The following is an 18,911-nucleotide window of genomic DNA, read 5'->3' as shown; positions in this document are numbered from 1 at the left end:
AGTCAAAAACAGGTGACCTGTTTCTTCTTTTTGTTCTTTTTTCTTTTTTTTTGAAAAACAGAAAGAGGTCAGACACAAACAGAATTGTCCCCAGAAAGTTTCAAATAAATGTCATATAGCCAGTCAATTGTCAGATATTGAACATACTCCCTTTTAATAAACGGAGTGTGCATAGTTGTATTTTGATTAAGTTCAATATGCCCCTCGCATTCTCTGAATCTTTAAACTTATATATATATTCTTCCATAAATGCTCTTGAAATATTAAAGATATGCGTTTTTGACAACCATTTCGACAACACTGTCTTTTGATTTTGCCTAACCACCTCCTTACTATTCAAAAAGGTTTCAACTTAGTACCCTTGGCATTTCCTGAGCTAAATATAGGCACACTCAGGTACACCTTTTTGACAACTTGAATAGACAGGGAGTATTTCGATTTACTGCAACTTTCCTCTCAATATTCAATTAAATTTATGATTTGCCCAGGGCAAATAGTACAGCATCTCACGGAGGACCGTTGGAGCGCCCATCAAGTCAAAATCATCCAAAACTTCAGTGGTGAAATTCTGTTCTGAAACTGTGACGATACATAGTATCAAAGAGCCGAAAAGGGTAGAGCTTTCCTGTGACATTAGACATATAATTGTTATCTAATGTCATGAAATTGAATATCATTTTTGAAAAGCTGTAAATTAACCCTTTAACGACCAAGCCCTCGTTTTTCGAAAAAAATAGACGAAAAATCCATGATTCCTGACCAAAAAGACATGCTGATCTTGAATATGCTCATTAGAACCTTTAAAAATGACCAGGAAAAAATATTTTCAAAGTGGGACTCTGTGGTCCCGCTGGGCAAATGAACCTGACCAAGTACTAGCCAAATTTGCGACCTTACAAAAATTATATTCAATTTTATGACATTTGATAACAATTAATTGTCTGAAGAACAATAATTTTGAGGTATCAAAAGCAGGTGACCTGTTTTTTCCTTTCTGTTCTTCTTCTTCTTCTTAAAAAAAAAAAAAAAAAAAAAAAAAAAAAAAAAAAAAAAAAAAAAAAAAAAAGTCAGACGCAAATAGAAGTAAAAATAGAAACAGTTGAGACACAAACAGAAGTAAAAACAGAAACAGATCCGATGCTTAGTATTAAACAGCCGAAAAGGATGTACCTTTCCTGTGAAGGTGTAGTTGTCTTTGGGAATCAACAAATTGTTAATGTTTGAATTTCAGGGGCAAATTTTTTATACCAATTTTAGTTAATTACAAAATAAATTAATTAAATACTTCATTAGTTTTGGTTGATTTTTTTCATGGTTTAGTGTAACACGCGAATTGATCAAGAATATTAGTGCAGTTGAGGTACTGCCAAAAAAAATCGTAGTTTTGAAACAACAAAAAGGCCTTAAGAACTCACGCTTTTCAGATATGAACAGACCTAAGATAGAGCCTAAAAGTATTTTTTTTTAATATAATTTTTTATTTAAAATAGCTTGGTTTATGGTTTGGTATAGATTGTTTTATGTAAAATAGTTTGGTTTATGGATTGGTATAGTTTAGTTTATGCTTCATGTAAAACAGTTTGGTATAGATTGGTTTATGTTTTATGGTTTTATTTAAAATAGATTGGTTTATTGTTTGGTATAGTTTGGTTTATGTTTTATGGTTTTACGTAAAATAGTCCGGCTATGGTTTTATCTAAACCATTTATATTTTGTGTGCAAATAAAACCTAAAAACATTTGCGATTTTTTATCCTTGGTACTAAGTTCAGAGTTGCCCACTACTACTAGCCTATATATATTGAATGGTTACAATATCCTTTCAGTTTTTCTAACGAATAAAGTTTGGTGAAAGTAACGATTCTCTGTATTTGCTTTTCTGAGGTTGGAAAGAGGTTTCCAAACTGGATTAGTCTCTTGGAGACGGAATCACAAACTTAAGTAACAACATCCTTTCAGTTTTTCTGACGAGTAAAGTTTAGTAAAAGTAACGATTCTCTGTATTTGCTTTTTTGAGGTTGGAAAGAGGTTTCCAAAATGGATTAGTCTCTTGGGGACGGAATCACAAATTAAAAAAAAAACTAAATTTTTCGTTTTTTCTTTCCCTTTTCAATTAATGAAATCAATTCACAGCATACTATATCATCTACACTAAAAAAAAGCCAAAGTTACTTACATTAGAAAGAATAATATCCTTGCTACCAATTAAATTTGAACTTGTTGCAAGGGTAGCCGTTGAACAGAGATAGGTTTCCAGGGATCTGCGAGAAAAAATACATTAAAATAATACATACGATACACAGGATGACTGAACAGATAATTCAGTAATACACAAGCGCTGCACAGAGATTATATGCACACAGATACTAATATGATTCAAAAAAGTTCACCAGAAAGCTTTAAATTTTACACGAGAACAAAAAAAAAAAAAACTTAGGAATAACTACTGGGTTTTGACTTTTTTTTTACGATTAATAACTATTTGATAGAAAAGGTAGGTTTCCTACACCTTGAAGGCACATCAAAAGAATATTGGTGTTCAGAGGCTTTAAATCGAACTATTTTTGCAAGATAGAAAAAGGAACATAACCACTTCTGAAATGTTAACAAGTTTTACTCATTTTAAGAGCCAAAAAACATGGCACATTTAAGTAATGTTTATTTTTAAAAAAAAAGTTAATATGCAGAATAGCTGCACAAACACTTCACAAACACACAAGTGTCCCACATAGATGACCACTGAAAAAACATCAAAGAACAGGGTTTAAATTTTACACTAGGGTTAAAACTAGAGGTGCTAGGTTTTGACTGTTATTAATGATTATTGGCTTAAACAAGAAAGGCTTTTCTAGACCTTGCAGAAACACCAAAAGAATATTTAGTCATCAAGGGTACTATTATAAGTATTTTGAGAGTATTTTGATGAGGTGTTTTGCCAAATATTTTGTTTTTTTATCATCTATCCAGATCCAAAATAAAAGCAGGTCATTCCTCAATCGGCTGGGATGAGGTCATAAAAAAAGATTTAATGTCAATTAAGACTTTAAAAGAGGGGACAAAGAGGTTTGGAATAGATTTGAATGGAGGAGAAACGTGTGTCGCCCTCAGGTGGCTTGGGGGTACAATGAGTTATTTGTGGTATTTTTTCCAAAAAAAATCTCTATCACAGTCCCACAAAGGGCCGAATTCAGACTTCGAAGCCAACAAATCATATGGTTGCACTAAAACTTTGACTAATAAAGGAATAATCCTTTATTAGTCAATAATGAAACTGTAAAAAACAATTAAAAAGTTAAAAAGATAAAAACTGGTCAAACTAAACTAAAACAAATACGAAACTAAACTTAAACAAATACAAGTCAGAAAAAAAATTAAAAGGGACATTAAACAAAAGTGGAAGGGGGGCAAAATAAACAAATAAATACAAATAAAAACGAGATACAAATATAGTGGTGGTAACTCCCTACTTTAGATCATTCAACAAAGAATTACTTTGAGTAAAAGCAAAACAGAAAATTGAATACCCCATACCTGTTAAAGTTGCTTCAACTTCTGGCTTTGCATGTATAAAATATCAATCTAATTTTCACGATGACAAATAATAAAAAAAAAACTCCTCTTGACTCTGAGTCACATTAAAAGTCACTATCTTCTAGTCCCCGAAGCCGAACTGATGTGAAATTAGGCGGCGACAAGCCGAAAAATTGTCAGCGGCGTGCCGCCAAAAACTGATCGGTGGCGCGCCGTCAATTGATCGGCATTTATTCCATTTTTAGAATTGTTTTGCTTGTTTTTTAAACCTTTAAAAACTAAATTGGTATTAGTTCGTTTCGGAATTTCTTCTAGGCAATAGTTCTTGGGGTCCACAATTCCTTTTCATGCTCGTTACCAAGACCAAACCTCGGAAAAAATAAGAACGAGACATCAATCTTAACTTTTCTCAAACATTCTTTGAATCCAAAGGATCGACATTGAAACCTTAAACCGCCTGAAAATTTAATTAATCCGAAAAAAATAGGGAATTTAAAATTGAACTAAATTTAAGTTCCAAAACTTAAACTAAAACAAAATCGTTTGCATGGATGCAAGAAACCTCAAGGGAAATCACAATGGAATCTGATGTATGATATATGTTATATGTTGTGATGTTATATATGATATTATGTTATATGTTATATATGTAACATATATCTTACATCATGTTAGGATTTCCTGGTTTTGCAACCTATATAAAACTTCTTTGACTAGCCTATACTTATTTTGCCGTCGTTTTTCCTTTAATGGCATCGCAGCGAAAATTAAAGGTGAAGGTAAAGAGTGCGGTATTGGACTTGACAATTCCTACTGATGATGCTGATATCCGTTTCCTGGCCATCCAGCCAGGAAGCGCAATGGGGGTTGGGGGCCACCCATCCTTTGCTTTTACACAAGCTCCCTGGTTCGACTCGGACTAAGCATAAAGATTCATACAACTGACCACCGTTCCGAAGAAAATAACCTACGACACCAGGATTCGAACTCTTGTCCTCACGCACAAGTGATTTTAAGACTGGCGTGCTATCTTTGACCCAACTTTGGCAGAAAATTAGGAGATAGCTAATTGGCTTGGGACTTAGAAATGCTATATGCATATCGTCCTAGTTTTAGAGGCTACGTTGCTACATTTGCGACTAATCCTTAAGTTACACAGTCAGCACAAAAAGGAGGGACGGTTATCCGCTAATACATTATTGAACGCAATTTAAGAAAACTTTGTTAAGTCAGTGGATTCCCTTTCTTTGGGGGAAGGGTTACGAAAACTCTCGAATCTGCAGCTTTTATGGCAGAATCCTGATGAGCGGTTCTTCCTATTAATATGGAGAGAGGATTTGATTTTTAGTATCCCTTCAGCTGGAGGAATATGCTTAAACTATGCGTATGATTAGGCTGCCAAATGGATTTTTACTCCCCAATTATTATAAAGTATTTTTATAGTGAAGTAAAAGATTATGTTTACATTATAATACTAGGCGGCTTTAATGTAAATCTGTTTATTTTAATACGATTCTATTTTGTTACTTTTTTTGCCCTGGCCCAGTGGGTTCCAGCACTATGCGATATGGGAATTTGCCAGGAATAATAATTTGAAGTGGGTACTTTTCTATAAATATAAACGTAACAGCCTCAGTCTGAAAAAAAGCCTATAATCTCAAGTTGATCATCTGTCAGTTGATCAGCTATCTCAAACAAAATGTGAATTTCTCAAAAGGCTGTTTAATTAGATGATGTCAGTGAAGACAGGATGCAGAAAAGGACAAAAGTGATGATGTTGGCATTTAAGGCGTTCTTTTAAAAAATCTTAAGAAAACATTTATTTTCAGGATTTTTTTCAATTATTGATGCACAAATTTAACTTTGGCGTAAAAGCTTAGAGTGCATTAAAATGAATATGATAGTGAAAATCAATGGAGATAAAAAAAAAATTGTATGAAAGTAGAAAACAACATTAGACTTTAAATAATCGGTAATTATTCTAGACAATAAGGAGTTGGTATGTCCCAAAATCTCACTGTTTATGCTACCAGTGACTTGTTTATGGGTCTAGACGTTTTCCATCCGGACCCCCCCCCCAACAGAAAATTCCCAATGTTAGCTATAGTATGGGCCGGTGGGTTCAATGCATGTGATCTCAGAAGTTTGGTGAAGATTTTACATATATTTGTTTAACCAATAGAAGAGAATATTTATAAAAAAGAAGATTTTTGAGGAATATCAGGGGTAGCTGAAACTCATTTTGATTAGAAATAATTATATTGTAGTGAAGATGAGAAAAACAAGTGAAACACAAGCTGAAGTCCAAAGTAAAGGAGTAAATTAAAAAACATTTTGAAGGGAACCTAAAAGTGTCATTGAATAATGGATTTTTGGCTTACATTTTCCTCTTGGTAATTTCAGAAAATAATTCGTCGCTGAAATATTCGGCGGCACACTACCTCTGAATGTATTGGCGCCGAACCGGCACGCCGATGCCTTTTATGTTGGCAGCGCGCTGAAATATCTTTGGTGGTGCAATATCGGTTTTCAGCGCGGCTTCAGGAACTACTATCTTCATATATACATTGGAGTGGGAGATATAAATTTTTAAGTAACTGGAGCTTATAAGCTCATTTTTACGGAATCCTCTACTATCAAACAGTTCGTGGAAACGAACTGTAGTAAGGAGCGACCCGGCTCAATAGTAATCAAAACTCTAAAAAATGGAATTTTGATACCAATAGCTACATCAAAAGAATGGCATTTTAATGCTGATTTAAAATATATAAGTTTCATCAAGTTTAGTCTTAACCATCAAAAGTTACGAGCCTGAGAAAAATTACATTATTTTAGAAAATAGGGGGAAACACCCCCTAAAAGTCATAGAATTCTTAACGAAAATCAGACCATCAGATTCACCGTATCAGAAAACCCTACTGTAGAAGTTTCAAGCTCCTATCTACAAAAATGTGGAATTTAGTATTTTTTGCCAGAAGGCAGATCACGGATGCATGTTTATTTGTTTTTTTGTTTTTTTTTCCCAGGGGTGATCGTATCGACCCAGTTGTCCTAGAATGTTGCGAGAGGGCTCATTCTAACGGAAATGAAAAGTTCTAGTGCCCTTTTTAAGTGACCAAAAAATTGGAGGGCACCTAGGCCCCCTCCCACGCTAATTATTTTCCCAAAGTCAACGGATCAAAATTCTGAGATAGCCATTTTATTCAGCGTAGTCGAAAAACCTTATAACTGTGTCTTTGGGGACGACTTACTCCCCCGCAGTCCCCGTGGGAGGGGCTACAAGTTACAAACTTTGACCAGTGCTTACATATAGTAATGGTTATCGGGAAGTGTGCAGGCGTTTTCAGTAGGATTTTTTGGTTGGGGGGAGGGGTTGAGAATAGGGGGATTGGCTGGGGGAGCTTTCCATCGAGGAATTTGTCATGGTGGAAGAAAATTTCCATGAAGGGAGCGCAGTATTTACTAACATTATTTAAAAAAAAACAATGAAAAAAGAAATATGAAAGTTTTTTTTCAGCTGGAAGTAAAGAGCAGAATTAAAACTTAAAACGAACAAAAATTATTACCCATATGAGGGGCTCACCTCCTCCTAATACCCCGCTCTTTACGCTAAAGTATTTTTAGTAATTTCAACTATTTATTTTACGGCTTTGGTGATTCAGGGGTCATTCTTCATGAATTGGGACAAAATTTAAGCTTTAGTGTAAAGAGCGAGGTACTGACGAGGAGGCGAACCCCCACATATATGTAATAAAAACATGAGAATACAAAACTTCTTTACGTTAGCTAATTTATAAGTTACGTATATCTTTTACTAAAAAAAAAAATTCGTAAAAAATTAAAAGTTATAGTTGCCTTCATCTTAATTAACCGAAAAATCGGAGGGCAACTAGGCTTCCTCTCCCGCTCTTTTTTCTCAAAATCATTCAATCAAAATTATGAGAAAGCCATTTAGCAAACAAAAAAAAAATAAATATGCAAATTTCGTTTTAATTATTCCTCTGCGAAGAGCCAAAATCAAAAAATGCATTGATTGAAAAACGTTCAGAAATTAAATAAAAAAAAACAATTTTTTTGACTGAAAGTAAGGAGCAAAATTAAAACTTAAAGCGAACAGAAATTACTTCGTATATGAAAGGAGCTGCTTCCTCACCAACGCCCCGCTCTTTACGCTAAAGTTTTTTACTGTTTTAAAAAGAAGAGTTGAGATAAAGAGTCAAACTTTAGCGTCAAGAGCCCCTTTCATATACGAAGTAATTTCTGTTCGTTTTAAGTTTTACTTTTGCTCCTTACTTTCAGTTAAATTTTTTTTTTTTTTATTTAATCTAACAATAAGACAATATGCCACACATTGGATGCAACATCTTTTACAATTTCCAAAAAGCGATTGTATTTTATGTTTGTGTTTTTTTGTAGTTTGAACAGTGGCCAATCAACTATTTATTATATTTTATAAAATTAAGATATGTAAAAAATAAAATTTTTAAGCCTCTTTGTTTTTTAACTCGCAACAGTATTTTTTACTCATGTATTTTCGTAGTTTGAACTGTGGCCAATGAACTATTTATTGCAATTTATAAATTTAATATAGGTAAAAATTAAAATTTTAAAACCTGTTGTTTTTTTGTAAATTTTACAGGGAGTATTCAGGGCCTAGAATATGAGAAGTTTCTGATCATTTTTCGAACTTCTATTTCTTTTTTTAGCTTATTCAAAATCTAAGAAATCCTATTGATATTCTGACTTAAAAATTCAAATTTTAAAACTTCAAGTCTTTTGGCAATAAATTTACAACTAACTCTGACTTTGAAAGCTGAACGTCAATAGCCCCTAGGTATTGGGCAAAAATGCATCTTCTATTTTATTTGAACCCTTACCCTTAAAAAATGTTCTAGTTCTGTCCTCATCCCAATTCCAGCATATAACTTCATGAATATAAAATCCTCCTTTCCTCTGAGATTGGATCTAAGGAGTTCTGAAAAATCAAAAGAGTGGCAAAAAAGTGCATGCTTATGGCTTATTGGCTGCTTATGGATTCTCCTGTAGTGCCACCAACTTTAACAAACTTGCCAACAAAAGAGAAGTAAAATTCACTGTCTTTTCAGTCCAGTTTCACAGTCAAACCGGAAATTATCTACAGCTTTTTTAATGACAGCTAATCCCCTGGGAAAATGCAATAATAGGTCATTTTTCTTTGAGATGGTCCGCTGACAAGACAGAAAGAATGAGACTCGGCAAATTATTTTAGGGTGCAGCATGCTCTCTTATGTGGTGAGTCTCATACAACGACAAATTCTTTTAAGATAATAAAAAAATTCATACTTATGAAAGACTGTTGAAGCTCTGGGAAGCGCATTTTTGATGTATTTGACCACTGTGTCAGATACAATTCTATCCCCTTTATTGATAAACTCTTCGTTATCTTCAAGAGCCAATGACGAGTCCTCTATACCAAGGGATTTCCGTTGCTCCAGTTCCTGCTGTATGTAAGACTTGTGTGTAAAAGCTCTCTTCAATAATTCCTGATCAAACTCTTCTCCCAACCTCTTTCCAAAAGCATAAATTTCTGCCTGAAGGTTCCTGAAAAAAAACAGCAAGATCAGCTGTTATGTTAAACAGCAAGATCAGATGTTTTGTGTGAAGTGGCTGTAATACAGCTTCACCCAAATCAGATAAAACCGACATTTTCCATGCAAGGTCCTGCAAAAAACCCAGGATTGTATTCAAGTAACAATGAAGACAACACTGCCTTTCAATTTTATATGAAGAGGAAGATACACAGAAAGGAGGACTTTATGGTCCTCAGAAAGTCCTAAAATGCCCCCATGGGGGTATTCCCCCCTTTTAGATTATTAAAAAGTTTTTTTCTAATGCTAGTACAAAAAAGTCAATTTTAAGTGATTAAAATTAACTTTTTTGTACTAGCATTAGAAGAATTGAAAAAAAACAGCCCCCCCCCCACAGAATTTTGAAAAACTACATTTTTGTCCTCCACTTCCTCCTTAAATTCTGTGAATTGAGGCCACAGAAAAGATTGTGGAGCTTTTGAACTGCAAGAATTTTACACGCAAATTACAGCACAAATACTGAGTCACATTATTAAAAATAACTTTCAATTTGTACTCCATTTTTTTCCTTCTTATTGTGAATTCTCTTCTGATACTAGAGGCTTTTTGCTTGTTTTCAGTCTTCACTAACTTGAATTTTCCTCTTCTTAAACTAAATAAAGATGAATGTCTTTTCTTAGTTAATGCAGTCTCTTTCATTATAAAGTTTTATATGAGTCTTAAGCACAATTGCATCTGCTGAATGTGGAAATCTGGAAAGAAAATTTTACAATTCCATTCTTGTAGGTTCAAAAATTTAAACAAACCAAAATCAAATTCTAAGTCCAGGAATTTAACCCCATGTTGTTTTGAAGTTCATACAGGGGGGGGAGCATCTTTGACCTTTCTCAGGGAAGAAATTTGTCTCCTTCTATAATTTATTTGTTGCCTTGTATATAACTGAGTATTTGTTATAGCACTAACTGAGTGGTTAGTGTTAAAGACTTGAAATCATGAGGTCAGAGGTTTGAGTCCTGGTGTTTCTGGTTCTTTGGTTTGGAATGGGGGTCAATGGTATAACCCTGTAAGATCAGTCAGAGTCAACCCGGCTCTAAATGGGTACCTGGAAAAATCTAGGGAAAAAGCATGGGAAGTGTAGGATGATTTGTCCCCAGCCACACATTGCATTCCCAGCTGAAGGTATTGAATCAGGAGATTGGTAACTGCACAATGCAAACCATTGGTCAATATTAAAAAAAAAGATGTTTATCCTCAAATAACAGGGTGAAGAAAGAATGCATCCTAAAGAAAATCACCTTTTCAGTTATGACACCTCCACAGTCTGTCTATCCTACAAATTTGCTCTTGTATGAGCATGTTTCTCAAAACTACAAACCAATTCCTTAAAGAAGAAGAATAACTGGAATAGACAGAGTAAGAGCATTTGAATTGCCAAAAAAAGCTATTTTTTAAGGGATATAGGTCCTGGACTTTCACCTAGAACCAAGAACCACAAATTTAATTACTCATCCTTACCATTCAATATACTTTGAACGTGGTGTACTAAAATCTCCCAATTTCTTTAACTGAACATCCTTCCTTCTTCTGAGTTCCCTTAAATAAGGTGCAACATACATTGGTTTATAGCACCTCCTAGAGATGGCAAGATTATTTCCTAAAATATAAACATTTATCAAAATAAATTCTTTTACAATGTGACATTGGTTTAAATCCTGGATGCATAAGGAATAATAAGACTTTATTTTTAAATTTAATAATCTTGTATTTTACAACTCATATGATGTTTATTTTATTTCAAAGAAAACTTCTTTAAATTTAGCATTAGCATTCCAATATTTTTTTTTTTTTGGGGGGGGGGGGTAAAGTGAATTTACTGTTATTCTGACCTTACCTGAACATACTTAACCCCAGTTCTATCCCCCTATACATACACACAGATAAAAACAGAGGACTATTTTACAAACGTATTACAATTACTCCTTTGCAGAGGTCATGTGACCAATCTTTGCAAAAGTCATGTGACCAATCTCAGGATAACCAACCCCCTACCCTGTGTGTGCAGATATGCAAGTAATCTTCAGTTGCTCATATGGATAAATGCGGTAGCATGCTTAAATTGATAAATTTAGACCTAAAATCCCCCTTTGCAGTATCATTGAATACCCCTTCTGTCACAACCATCTTCTGATAACCCCTAGCCTTGAATTCTCACTAATTACAAATTGATTCTTAGCTGATATATAAAGTAGCTGTGCCCAGAATTTGTTCTGTTGAGGGAATGATTTCTACTTTCTTCATTCAACTAAAAAAATACAAAAGCAATATTACATCCGAACAGAGAGCAGGGATCTTAAGGCTGGGATAGTGCAAAAACCTAGAAAAACATTAGCATCTCATCACAATAATAATTCCACAATTTGACACAGCAAAAAAACAAACAAAATAGAAAATAACAAACAAAGGAGAAGTAACAAGGATTAGTAAGTGAATAAATATCAGGCAGGAGGGGCAAGGGAGGCCATCCCCCGCACAGGGACACAAAAAAAAACACAAAGAATAAGATCAAATAATTTAATTTTCTATCATCAATGGTGACTAATCAAAACTTTTTAGCAAATGATCTTTAATATTTGCTTTTTTAAATTTAGCTGAAATTTTTGGGATTAATAGAACAGAATTTTATCATTCAGCTTATAATTGTTTGCTATGAAGGGTATTTGGTACCTAATCAAAAATGTTGACCTTTCAGAAAAAAGGAATTTGGAATTCCCCAAAAAAGGAATTTGGTACATCCCAAACCTCTGACAATCCAAACAAGGAAGTAAAATTAACAGAGATTTATCATAGAAATAATTTTAGAAATTTAGATTTGAAAATGCAATATGGAAGCATTTAATACTCATATATCTTTTAAATCTAACAAATTTAAGAAAAGTAATAAGATTTTAGTTTCCAAAACATTTTCAAGTTTTGAAGGTCAATGTAAAAAAAAATTGAGTATTCTTATTGCCCTATTTTGTATTACCTGTAAGGTTTTATATGCTTCCAAAAGGTATTAAGATATACAACTGAGCAGTAATTCAAATAAGAAGCAATTAGAGAGTAGTATTTTGTTTTTAATACGGTAAATAGAAAAATATTCTTCACACAATCCATCAACCTAATATTTTGAACAAGTTTTGATCTTAAATACTCAATATGATTGTGAAATGACAAAAGGGTATCAAGAAAAACTCCTAAATAACAATATGATTGGACCCTGCAATTTTTTTTATCATCAACCAGAAGCTCTTGACAAGAAATCTCTCAAGTGGTAAATTTTGAACAACCAAAAACCATAAATTTAGTTTTTGTGAAATTCAGTGCTAGATTATTGGAAACAAACGATCAATTAACTAAGGTAACACTTCTAGTCAAATTTAACTGTCATAGCTGTATTATCTGCAAATAGAATTGCATGGCTAAAATTCTCTTGCATACATCATGGAAGATCATTAATATAAATCAAAAATAAAAGTGGACAAAATACTGAGGCTTGGGGGACACCAATATCAATAAGACTTTTTAAATTAGTCATTTTCCCACCAACCTCTACTGTGATTTTGCATCTGCACAGCTATGATTTAATAATTTGTAATCCTTTCCCTCTTATCCTGGAATTTGAAGAATTTCACAATTTAAAGTGTCAAATGCTTTTTTTACATCATAGAAAACAGTAGCCACATGGAAACCATCATTTATCTCTAATAAAAGAGCTGCAACTGCATGTTCTGTCAAATGGTTTGCCCTAAATCTGAATTGATATTTAGTAGATAAATTTATTTGATCCAAATAGCTAGAAATCCTTTCTTTTAAATTTTTCTTGAACACTTTAGATAATGGTGATAAAATTGCAATTGGATGATAATTACTTACATGAGATTTATCACCTTGTTTATACAACAGAATTACTTGGACAATTTTCTATCTACTAGGAAATATACCTGAATTGATGCTCAAACTGGAAATGTGGATAAATGGTACAAAATAACTCTGGCCATACTCTTTAATGAATTTGTTGATAGTTTGCCATGTCCTACTGAATTATTGTCTGGAGAATTACTGTGAATTTTGCTTGCTAATGAATTAGCCTACTATTGAGAAACCATTTTCAAATACTCTGTATATATAACTAAACATCACCAGCACCAACTAATTATTTCTAAAAAACACATTAATACTCAAAGAGAGATAAATTAGGTTAAGTTAGGTTTGGTTAAATTAAATGGTGTTTTTGTGTTTGTTTATGAACAATTTTCAAGACTTAGAAAATTAAATAAATAAATATTTATAAATGTGATATAAAAAATGGAAATACAAGGAAAGAAGTAAAGATAAAGGTTCTTCTCCTGTAAATTCTTTTAACTAGGATTTACCTGCATATAATGAAGTAAGAAATGCTTTCTGTAGTATTTTTATATTATGTTGTATGGAAGTTTCATGTTATGTTTTTTTGTAGGTAGCCTGGGTCAATAAAACTATTCAATAGACAACATTACATGGTGTCAGAAGTGGGATCTGAATAACAATGGACGTCCTTCAGCCATCAATAGACTGGGAGGTCAACTCCTTTTCAGAGGAATGGGACCGCTTTGAAGAACACGCTAAGCTTATGTTTGCAGTGCCACTTTCAGGCAAAACAGAAAAAGTACAGTGTGCCTACCTACTCATCTGGGCTGGAGCAAAAGGTCGGAAATATTCAACACCTTCAACGTCGCGCCTGAAGAGCTGCATAAAGTTGAATCTTACCTCGCTAAATTCAAAGCATATGCTTCACCTCAGAAGAACACAGTTTTTGCACGATACCTGTTCCAGAAGCGAGACCAAAACGACACAGAGACTGTGGAAAAATACATCACAGATCTAAGGACATTAGTGAAACCATGCTCCTACTCAGACCCAGATGAAATGGTTTGGGACCGAATTGTATGTGAAATCCGAAACCAAAACTTGTGTGAAAAGCTCTTGGCTGAAGGTGATGAACTCACACTGGATAAAGCAACCTTTATGTGCAGAAGCCATGAAGCAACCCAGGCTCAACTCAAGACCTTAAACAGAACAAGACCAGCCCCCATCAAACAAGAGATCGACGCTATATTCCGCTACCAAAACCGGAACAGTGGTAGAAACAAACAAACAGAAGCAAGCAGCTCCAAGAGTAAAGCATGCTACTTCTGTGGCGGAACATACTCCCCCTTCACACATCTGTCCTGCAAAGGGGAAAACCTGCTCCATATGCAAAAAGACCAACCACTTTGCCAGGGTCTGTTGAAGTAAGACAGTCAGTGCAGTTGATGAAGATGTTGCAGATACAAACCCCAGCAACGAAACTGTTTTCCTTTACTCCATCAAGCAAAGTAAGAACAAAGACAAAGCACTTATTCCACTGACTATCAACAACCAGTTCCCTGTACAATTTAAGATTGACACAGGAGCCCAGGTGAATATCATCCCAAAGAAGTATTTTAACCTCATCACGCCAAAGCCCACCATGAAACCCACCAATAAGCACCTCACAAGCTATTGTGGAGCACGGATCCCAGTAACAGGAGTCTGTGAACTATCCTGTAGGTACAAAGACAACGTGAGCAGCACGCAGCAGTTCTATGTAGTCGAGACCTCATCCTCCCCAATCATTGGCTACCATTCTAGCTGCAACCTGGACCTGATCAAGCTAGTCCTAAACATAGACATAGCAACTTCCCAAGTACCACACCTGAAGGAAAAGTACAAAGAAGTATTCAGAGGAATTGGGAAGCTGGATGGAGAATGCAACATACACCTAAAGGATAATGCTACACCAACCGTCTACCCAGCCCAACGAGTCCCTGCCGCTATGCAGGATAAGCTCAAGACAGAGCTCAGTCACCTAGACAGCCTAGGTATCATAGAAAAAGTAGTGACCCCTCCAAATGGGTTAACTCAATGGTAATGGTAGAAAAGAAGGACGGCTCCATAAGACTGTGCATTGATCCAGTTGATCTAAATAAGTCCATCAAGCGACCGCACTACCCGATTCCCACTCTAGACAATGTCACCTCAAAGCTACATGGAGCCAAAGTATTCACCAAACTTGATGCCTGATCTGGTTACTGGTCCATTCTGCTGTCTGACAACTCTTCTTATCTCATGACATTCAGCACAATCTATGGGAGATACCATTTCAAGCAAATGCCCTTTGGAATCATCTCAGCCCAAGATGAATTTCAGCAGTGAATGGAAGACACTTTTGAAGGCCTAGAAGGATTCAAAACCATCATTGATGACATGATCGTGTATGGCGACACCCAAGAAGAACACAACAAACGCCTAGCAGCAATATTGGAACGCACCCTTGTCAAGGGCATCCAATTCAATGAAGAGAAGTGCGAGTTCTCAGTATCCAGAGTAGAGTACTTCGGACACGTCATAAGCTCTGAAGGAATGCAGCCAGACCCCAATAAGATCTGTGCCATAAACAACATGCCAAGCCCATCATGCCAAGAAGAACTCCAAACACTTCTTGGGATGATCAATTACTTAGCCAAGTACATTCCAAGTCTCAACAAAGAACAAAAAACTCCATGACCTGACTAAAGCAGACCCATTCATCTGGGAAGAGGAACACATGCATATCCTAGAAGACATGAAGAGCTCCATAGTATCCAATACCCCATTCTTCAACCACAAGAGTAACAACATGGAACTCATAGTTGATGCCTCTAGCCACAGACTTGGTGCACACCTGGTCTCGGAGGGGAAAGTCACAGCTTACACATCGAGATGGCTCAGCAAAACAGAGCAGAAATATTCCCAGCTAGAAAAAGAGCTGTACGCCATCGCATTTGGCTGCAAACATTTCCACCATTATCTCTATGGCTGGCATGTTGAAGTTACTACTGACCACCGCCCACTCAAAATGGTGGTGGCAAACCCTATCCACAAGGCCCCACCCAGAGTACAGAGATTAATGCTCCAGCTCCAGCCTTATGACCTTAGCCTGAAGTTCCAACCGGGCTCAGAAATTCCTGTAGCCGATGCTCTATCCCGCCTACACCTGGGCGATGCAGATCCAACACTGGAAGAAAGTCTAGATGTCTACGTACACCAAGTTGTACAAAACCTACCTGCCAGTGACCAGAAGCTCGAAGAGATCCAGGTGGAAACAACAAAGGATTCAGAATTGAGTACCCTGATCAAAACAGTCCAAGCAGGGTGGCCGAGTGCAAGAAAAGACTGCCCAACCAACATCCAAGCATACTGGAACTTGCAGCATGAACTCTCCTTCAAAAAAGGCATCCTACTCAAAGGAGAAAGGCTGATCATCCCCAAGAATAAGCAGGCAGCTACACTGCAGCAGTTACATGCAGCCCATCTTGGAATCGAGAAAACAAAACAACAAGCCAGAATGCTGGTATATTGGCCAGGAATCAACACAGACGTCAAGCAGTACATAGCAAAGTGCCAAACATGCACCAACAACATGCCAAGCAATTCAAAGGAACCAATGATAAACCACAACATCAAGACGCTGCCATGGCAAAAGGTTGCAACCAATCTCTTCGAATGGAAAAGCGCCAGTTTCTTGGTAACCATCAACTACCACAGCCATTTTTTCGAAATTGACAAGCTTCCAACAACCTCATCCAGTCCAATCATCACAAAACTCAAGGCCCATTTCGCCTGACATGGCATACCATCTCAGCTAATGTCAGACAACAGACCTCAGTTCACATTGAGAGAATTCACCAATTTTGCCAAGACGTGGGGAATCTCACTAACCATGTCCAGCCCAGGATACCCAAAATCCAACAGACTGATTGAGAAGGTGGTACAAAACAGAGAAGACCCCTTCCTGGGTATACTAGAGTATAGGAATACACCAGTCAACGGGTTTGCGTCACCAGCCCAGCTCCTAATGTCACGTCAGCTAAGATCCATCCTGCCGTGCACCTAACAACACCTCAAGAAGAAAGTCATTCTGACCACACAGTTCACCCAATGAAGAACTGAAATGCAAAAACGCCAAAAGCTGTATCATAACAAATCAGCTAGATCACTGAAACAACTCACCCCTGGAGATGCGGTTACATACAGAAGACACCCAACAGACTGTGGAGTCAGGCTGTTGTCCTATCCCATGCAGGACAGCCATGATCCTACCAGGTGTGTACCAACAAAGGTTCCGTGCTAAGGAGAAACTGTGAACATCTCAGAGTCCATCCACATCAAAACCAGCAAGGTTTGAGCCATGTCAGTGAGACAAGCAATGAAGCAGCACTGCCAACAACAGAAACGGCTATTGAGTCACCACCCTTAGCTTCATAGCCAGACCTGTTCATGTCCCCATTGCCACTGTGGGACGATCAGCAGGCCAGCCCAAGCCCCAACAAGACGGCCACTTTATCTCAGCCCCAGGGTACCAGCAAAACACCATTGCAGCTACGCACGCATTATGGTCGAATAGTAAGAGGACCCCTGAAGCTAAACCTGTAAAAAGAGTGAAGTGAAAAGAAGTATGAAAAGCTACAGCCTTAATGTGGCCAAAGTCTCAGTGAAGTGAACCAAGCTAAGACTTTAGTGGACCACTCTTGAAGTTAAAGTGTTTTGGAAGTTTAGTATGTTGCTTTTTTTTATTATGAGAAGGAAGATGTAGTATTTTTATATTATGTTGCATGGAAGTTTCATGTTATGTTTTTTTGTAGGTAGCCTGGGTCAATAAACCTATTCAATAGACAACATTACACTTTCTTAACATGTAGGCTATTCTTGTGTGTGGTTTGAATGCTAGACATACCTTTTTCTGTAAATAAGCAAGAAGCTGAAAGCAAAGAAACTTGGCTACATTAACACTCTTCACTAGGCTACAATACCATAACTTGCAACAATATTTGTTCATATTTAGCAGAAACACCCTCTTTTATCACAGAAAATCCACCCAAGGATCATTGGACAAGGCATATCTGTGGTTTAAGAAACTGGCTTACTACAGATGGAATACAAAAGTTTCATGAATTTATAACTAGGCCTATTCCTTTAGAAAATATCTTTTCAATCAATTAAATATTATGAAAAATATTCATCTGCAAAAAAAATACTTAGAGTACACTATTTTGTGGTTTGGGTTGCACAAATTCCCTTTTCCCTCCCTCTAGAGTTCTTTAAACATTGAGGGGATATACCCCCTATGAATTTTGTCTGTACAGGTGTGATCTAAATGGAATGGAGTGGCTATCACCATTTTACAGATTGAAAAATTACACCAACAAGGATTTTACTGGGCAAGCACAGTTAGAACTATTGAGTTCCCTATCCCCAGGGGTCACACAGCCTAGCATATTAGCCAAAAAGCAAAACAGACGGACTAATATCAGTAAATGAAAGCTCTGATAAAATAATTTGACATGACCAAACATGGAGGTTAAAAGTTCTGCACTAATAACTCGAAGAATTTGCTTTAAGAACATCTTCAGTTTTTCAAGACGCGTGTCTCGGATTTCAAATAATTGTGAAGTTTGATGTTGCCAATGCTGGAAGAAAAGTGGCGCGAACCGCCCCAAAATTGTATCACTGATCCCAAAAATTGTACCATGTCTTTTTTTTGCGTGCTCCACAACGCGCAAGACGAATTTTTTTTGCGCTATGCGAAACACGCGGAGGATCGGAAAGTCTCATTACACTAAAGAGAACAAAGTATCAGATAGCTTCTTTCAAAGATATTTGGAAGATCTCTCCTGCAAATAGCAGAATTTATATTCAATAACGAACACTCAGCAGTCTTAGTTTTTCATTTTCA

General features: G+C 36.1%; 1 protein-coding gene across 1 annotated transcript in view; it reads right to left on the bottom strand.

Annotated features, from left to right (window-relative positions):
- Positions 1–18,617, bottom strand: part of LOC136026665 (large ribosomal subunit protein mL44-like) — a 44,421-nt gene extending 25,804 nt beyond the window's left edge. Inside the window, exons 1-4 of the mRNA XM_065703406.1 lie at positions 18,525–18,617; positions 10,613–10,751; positions 8,853–9,110; positions 2,176–2,260 (exon numbers count right to left, since the gene is read on the bottom strand). Of these exons, the coding sequence (XP_065559478.1) occupies positions 2,176–2,260; positions 8,853–9,110; positions 10,613–10,751; positions 18,525–18,582 (540 nt within the window). The 5' untranslated portion in view covers positions 18,583–18,617. The remainder of the gene's footprint in view (positions 1–2,175; positions 2,261–8,852; positions 9,111–10,612; positions 10,752–18,524) is intronic.
- Between the last annotated feature and the right edge of the window lie 294 nt (positions 18,618–18,911).

This window comes from Artemia franciscana, chromosome 4, assembly GCF_032884065.1.
Source record: "Artemia franciscana chromosome 4, ASM3288406v1, whole genome shotgun sequence".
NCBI classification, from domain to species: domain Eukaryota; kingdom Metazoa; phylum Arthropoda; class Branchiopoda; order Anostraca; family Artemiidae; genus Artemia; species Artemia franciscana.
This window is presented reverse-complemented; position numbering and strand designations above follow the sequence as displayed.